At 31.1% G+C, this 7051-nt stretch overlaps 1 protein-coding gene and 1 pseudogene across 1 annotated transcript; both read right to left on the bottom strand.

Moving 5' to 3' along the window:
- Positions 1-586: 586 nt before the first annotated feature.
- LOC142331959 (AP-3 complex subunit delta-1-like) lies at positions 587-4600 on the bottom strand. The gene is made up of 3 exons (XM_075378013.1): positions 4544-4600; positions 2447-2564; positions 587-842 (listed from the first exon to the last, which is right to left on the bottom strand). Exons 1-3 carry the CDS (start codon positions 4598-4600, stop codon positions 706-708), a joined length of 312 nt encoding a protein of 103 aa, XP_075234128.1. The 3' UTR covers positions 587-705.
- The window catches only part of LOC142332189 (AP-3 complex subunit delta-1-like), a 47131-nt pseudogene continuing 44638 nt past the window's right edge, over positions 4559-7051 (bottom strand).

Here is a 7051-nt window from a genome sequence, read left to right as displayed (position 1 = left end):
ATACTAAATGATTTAATGAATCTAAGTGGGAGAGCTGCAATATTAAGATAATGATGTAAATAAATGGATAAGAATGACAGACTATTAGAAGATGAGATTATGAATCATAATCTCATGTTTTAATTATAAAACAAGCATGAAAAATAATATGAAAGAGGGAAAACGGAAAATCATGAGTAAATTTCTATTGTTACTCATGATTTTACCATGAGTAAATTTCTATTGTTACTCATGATTTTACCATGAGTAAATTTCTATTGATCCTACAAATTTGGCAGATTACAATTATAAAGAAAATACTTAATACTTAAATACAAAGTTGATAAAATTATCACCTCATAAAGAACTCTGCAACGACACTCAATATGATGCCTAAAAACTCAGTGATGTTTTCTAAGTTATCGTATTTTACTAACATTACTAAAATTATGGCCAATAATAATTACTAAGAAGGAAAACAATTTATTAGAAGAAAAATGTCTGACTTTGTACAACTATAAAAAGTTTTTATTTTTAATAATTATAAAAATTTAAGAAACAAATGATTAAAATTTAACAAACTACATTTATAGCTCGTAATCCAGCATAGTACTCGCTCATCTAAATTGATATCAAGTGCTCGATGGGGATCATTTTCATCAAGTCCTTCAGAGCTCTCACCACCTGAATTCATTGCTCCTTCAGGCATTTCTCCTTTACTTCTATTTACTTAAACAGGTAATTCGTTTTCAAATTCTTTAACGCCGAACTAGTTTCTTTATCAACTTCTATTCCTCCCTTTTTCTTCTTCTTCCGTTTATTCTTTTTAGATGATTTTCTTAAATATTTGTCAGAATTTAAACCTGAATTAGTAGTAAAATAAAAAACTAATACAGTATGATGAACTGAAAAAAATTATATTACCTCCTGTTATGTAAATAAAATTTTATGAGTTCTTCTCTATATCTTCACTTATTTTATAAATACTTGCCATGCATCACACATAAATATAAAGCAAAATTAAAGTATTAAAAATCCACATTCTGATGATAAATTCATATAATTCTGATTTTTCTACATGTTTTAGTTAAATATGAATAAATTAGGTACATTTAAATACAATTACATTATTTAAGGATAGCATAGTTTTTCTAATCTCTTAATATAACTACCAATTTTTAACAGTTATTCGACCCTTCAAATAAGCAGATGTTTTGACAAACATCTGCTTATTATTGCTAGAAATTATTATTTCATATCATTACTATTATTTTCAAATCATTATTTTTGCTAGAAATATCTTTCTAGCAAACCACTTCTTAACGTTTGGAAACAAATAATTGTCTGAAGAAGTTAAGTCTGATGGGTTGAGCAGGGAGAGAGAACACTCACCTATCTGCAGCCTGCTCTCAGAGTTTTTACTCCCTAATCAGCAAACAAATTTTATAATTTAAACATAATTATAAATTAAAATAGTTATTTTCTTACTTTTTATAGTTAAAGTTTAACTAGATTTTTAATTATATCTTTTCATTTATAACTGTATGTAATTTATAAAATTTATTTTCTGATGATGGAGTACAAACTCAGGAAGTGCTACAGATAGGTGAGTGTTCTTACCTTTTATTTGAACAGTAATTGGTGGATTTAAATATTTGTTTTTAAAATAACTTGATGCAGTAGCGCGCGCCCACACACACACACACACACACACACACACACACACACACACACACACACACACACACACACACACACACACACACACACACACACACACACACACACACACACACACACACACACACACACACACACACACACACACACACACACACACACACACACACACACACACACACACACACACACACACACACACACACACACACACACACACACACACACACACACACACACACACACACACACACACACACACACACACACACACACACACACACACACACACACACACACACACACACACACACACACACACACACACACACACACACACACACACACACACACACACACACACACACACACACACACACACACACACACACACACACACACACACACACACACACACACACACACACACACACACACACACACACACACACACACACACACACACACACACACACACACACACAATGTATTATATATTTTCTTTTGGTAGCTTCAGTAGCATACCAATGGTTTTTTAATTCAGTATAATTTCCTCACTTTTATAATTGTCCTAACTATAAAAAAATTAACAAAAATGTATCAATTTTCTGCCTCACACTCTCTTCTCTCTTACAATTATATTCTCTCTTATTATAATAAGAAGAAAGTGTTTTTCTTATTCAATTACTAATAAATAAATAATAGTTATATAGTCATTTACAATTAATAAGCAAGTTTCTTTTTGAAAACCAAAAAAAGATTGATATAAAACGTAGATATGGAATACCTTGTATTTTAAGTGGAACAGATTCAATTTCTGCTACTGGAATGTCTGAAGTGATATCATTATTTGTTTTCAGATAATGTGGGTTCATAGCCTGTTCCAATTTACGAGCCTCTCTTAGCTAAAGAAAAATAATAATCAAAATTAATCTGTTCATTATCATTAAATAATACTATATTAATTAAGTTGAAGATAAACTTAAGTTGTCAAATTTTATTCAACATATGATAAAAATGTTAAGGACATTGTACCAATACAGTACAACCCACTCATGCTGACATTCTCTCTACTCATCCAGACATTCATCTGACTGGACATGATCCAGATCAATTAACGTTCAGATAATTCAGAGATCTCATACCACAGTAAAAATTAAATGTTAAATACATAAAATTTCAAAACATTTTTAATGAATATATTAGATTCAAATTTTTACTTACAATCTGATCAATTTTGAAAAAAAAACTTATAAAACAAATAGTCAGCCAATAAAATACAGTGTCACCTTGTCACTCATATTTCTTCAAACAAGGGATAGTTCCACCGAGTTCAACGTACTACTGTGGCTACAAAAGCTTATACTTACAAATAATGCACCTAATTGATGGGTCTAAAATCTAGTCTTTAATTAAATGATGGTTGAGTAAACCCTGAAGCCTCAATATACTGATTTTACTGTTTGAACTTTACAATACTAAGTCACTTTGAAAGAAAAAAAATCAAACCAAAATTACAAAAAAAAAGAACAGCAGGAAACTCAAGTTTTGTAAATAATATATATATACATTTAACATATCATAATGCTAAACTGACCCAGATACTCCGGATGTCTGGATGAACAGGATCTGGATAACAATTTGATATTATTATGAGTACAAAAAAATAAATATCAAAGAGAATAAAAATATTATTAATTTTTTAATAAAACAATAGCAAAATAGAAAAAGTATTCAGTTAGAAAAGTATCATCTATATTTATATTAGTATCATTTGTATTTATATAACAAAGAAGATTAAAACTGTAACCATAAGAAAGGAAGTAGAAGAGTGATGTTCTTTATAATTAAGGAGGTATAACATTTCTTACAGTACTGCTACCAATTTTTAAAACAGAATTCATATTATAGCAAACACAAATATAACATTTGGCAAAGGATCTTCTGAACTGATGTGAGAGGACTTCGAACAGTTTGATATAGTTGTTTTTACTGAATAAAATATGATGGCCTGAAATATTAATGATTTAAATGTTAAATACCTGTGAATAGATGTAAAAGATCATCTGCACCTAAACTTACGTATGATTACAAGGAAACCCACCGGCTGGTCCAGGTATTATCCAATTCTTTTGAATTGGATAATACCTCATCATTTTCATTACATATCAAAACCTTCTGGAGAATTGTTAAACGATTATCTTTGTGACTTAAGCCATTGGCTTATATTGAACTCGGTTCCAACTTCATCGACTTTAATTTGTGAATTATTGTAATCTGTTTAACTGTTTCAACATTGTCATAATTCTTTGAAAATGGTTGTCTGTCAGGTGATGTATAACCAGGTGAGCACAGACTTTTAAAAGTTTAAAAAGTCATGGATGACTATAAATAACAAACCATTGGCTTGTATTGAACTAACTTGCAATTTCATCAAGTTTATTTTGAGAATGAGTAATTTGTTTATAACTGCTTCAATATTGTCATAATTCTTTAAAATGGAAGGCCCATATTTTTGTTGTTTATCACAGAGAGAAATCCTACCTTTTCTAAAGTGAACAATCCTTTTAAAGCACTCTGACAAAAGAGCACTCATTTTAAATTGTCTTTTAAAAATAATCATAACAATTAACAATGGAACAATATTTCCAATGAATAAACGTATAAGATTACAATCTATACCAGAACAGTCAGTGTTGTAAGACATCTGACCGAAAGGAAAATTTCACTTTATTTTTGGCGATCCCTCATACATTACCTTCATTAAGTAATATATATTAATTTATTTAAAAACAAAAGCCCATTTTTAACATAAGATGTTATTAGTCTAGAATACTAACATTATCTATAAAATTGGTTAAGCATACCCTTCTGGAACTTGCACTTTTCGTTGAGCTTTAGGTGCAACAGGATTAAGTTCACCAGAAAATAGGGCAGCCATTTCACAAGCGATAATCTCTAACGGTTCACCACCTTTAAGTTGTTCATGAAAAAACTGAACCAGATGCAAAGCTGAACTTGCACGCTCCTGGACTTCAAGATCTGCACTGCACAAACCGAGGAAGCCTATTACAAACATGTGCACATATCTGGAAAAAACAAAAATAAATAAAGATATGTCTACTAAAATAAAAAAATTAATACACCACTACATTAACAACTTTTATTTATAACCAATCATTTGCTTTTTAATTAATCATTTAACTGATTTGATAAAGTTCATAATTCTTTTCTATTATGTACTAAAAATTTTAATTTCAAAATATTTACTACATTTTATATCCTCAATTACTTGTTCCACATACTCTAATCTTTGATTTTCCCAGGAGATTTTACTCTTTCTCTCTCCTTCTGGTGACAAAATTAAGTTACTTTAAGACTATTAATTAAAAACTACAGATGATCAGCCTTGTTCTTTTGGTAAGATTGTACTCTATGCTTTTCCTTCTTCAAGTCATCTTCAAATATCTTCACTTTGTAGTCTTATTGATCAAATTAATTTCCAAAATATTCCTATAAAGTACATTTTAATGCATTATTCTATTCCATCCTGGTTTTCTACAGTATACACTTCACTCTTATAAATCACAAAGCTTTGCAAACATTTTCTGGTGAACTTCTGTTTTTGCAGAGTTTAAGTAATATTTCCTTAATATTTTTTTTTTTATTTATTATTGGGTCCTGAGCAAGACAGCAAACCATCCCCAAATCAACCTGATTATTAAATCATTCCTTCTAATCACCTACCCTCTTTCCTCGATTTCTCTTTCCCAATATCGATTCTAGATGTGTAAGTCTCGTCCTAACACATTCTCCTTGCATTTGTTGAGGGGGGTCTGCCAATTCAGAAACTGTTTATTTATAAAAATTATACATAAATAATAAAAATGCTTATATATTTTATAATACATAAATAATAATTTACTTTATAAGTAGGTGAAACTAATGTTCAATTAACTTCTAAACATGAAAGGCTAATGTAAGAAAATTAATTTCTATTAGTTGAAAAACTCTATGGTATAACATAAACACACATGTTTATATGTTCAATCTAAATATATAAAGAGATCACACAAAACTGTTATATTTTCAAATTAATTATCTAAATAAAACAGATAAAGTATGTTTGTTTATCAATAGAAAATGTGATAAATAAATGTCATTACACAATCAAGAACATTTAAACGAATACATTTTGTCATTGGATGTATTTTACAGTTTCAAAAAAAATTAATGATGGCAAAGAATCATATAAAACATTTAGGAAATCTTTATATATCATACAAAGTAATGAAAAACAACTTCATACTATAATGAAACAGCATAAAACTGTGTCTCACGTAAAAATAATATCAGTTATTTATAAATAAAAAATCTTATATTTTTAACATTTTTGGCGAACTAATATTTAAAAAATGAATCCCACTCAGGCCCACCCTTGTTTTTTGAGACTTAAAAGTTTATTTATTAGTGTAATTATTTACTTCAATAAGTCGTCTTGATTTGGCACAGTTATTTAACAAGGCTAAAAAATTACAGCTTACAAAAAGAAAATTTGTGTACCATGATGCCCCCCTAGTCCAACGCAGTCGAAAATATAGTGTGTCCATAAAATAATGAATGACAGATGAAACAGCTTCAGTGATTCTTTCTTTTAAATGGTCCAGATTTTGAACATGAATGGAATACACTTATGTTTTACATAACCCCAAAAGTAGAAATCCATGGGGAGATAAGGTCTGGAAACCATGGGAACCAGGTAATTCACCCTTCTCGTCCAATTCAGTGCTAAGGAAATGTTTCATTAGGAAAATCCTGCACAACTGTGGCGAAATGTGGAGGAGCTCTGTTTAACTGAAACATGAAGTTCTCTGGTATTTGGGATGCTGCATACCCTTCTAACATATCCAGGAAGAAGTTCCCATTACAGTTTCTTCAGCAAATTAGAAGGGGGCCAATGCTTTTTTTTCCCCGGGCCGGGTATCCAATCAAGTATGCGCAGCCCACGAAAGTGTTCTTTAAACTGAAAGGAGGCCTCGCCAGCTGTTCGTCCGGCCCAGCAGGTCAGCCCCCGGTTGGATCTTCTGTTTTAATGTGCCTGCCTCAAGCCCCCCCCCCCCCCCCCCGACAGAGAACCAGGCCCGACAAAGCCGTCCCTAGTCCCCACCAAGGGAACCGGGTCTTGGTCTTTTCATTACCCAGTTGTTATGATCTCCAAACAAAGATATGATCTTCTCCTCATAGCTGCTTGCCTTAACAAAAATATTAAACTACTAAGTTACCACGGGGCCTCAATGGCCTCTTAAAAGGGCTACATCATCTTTAGCCTTTAGTACTATCTTGGCAAACTCCTCCATTTTGTTCCAATAGTCAGCGGATCGCAGGAGAAAAA

The sequence above is a fragment of the Lycorma delicatula genome, chromosome 11 (assembly GCF_047948215.1).
Source record: "Lycorma delicatula isolate Av1 chromosome 11, ASM4794821v1, whole genome shotgun sequence".
Lineage (NCBI taxonomy): Eukaryota > Metazoa > Arthropoda > Insecta > Hemiptera > Fulgoridae > Lycorma > Lycorma delicatula.
This window is presented reverse-complemented; position numbering and strand designations above follow the sequence as displayed.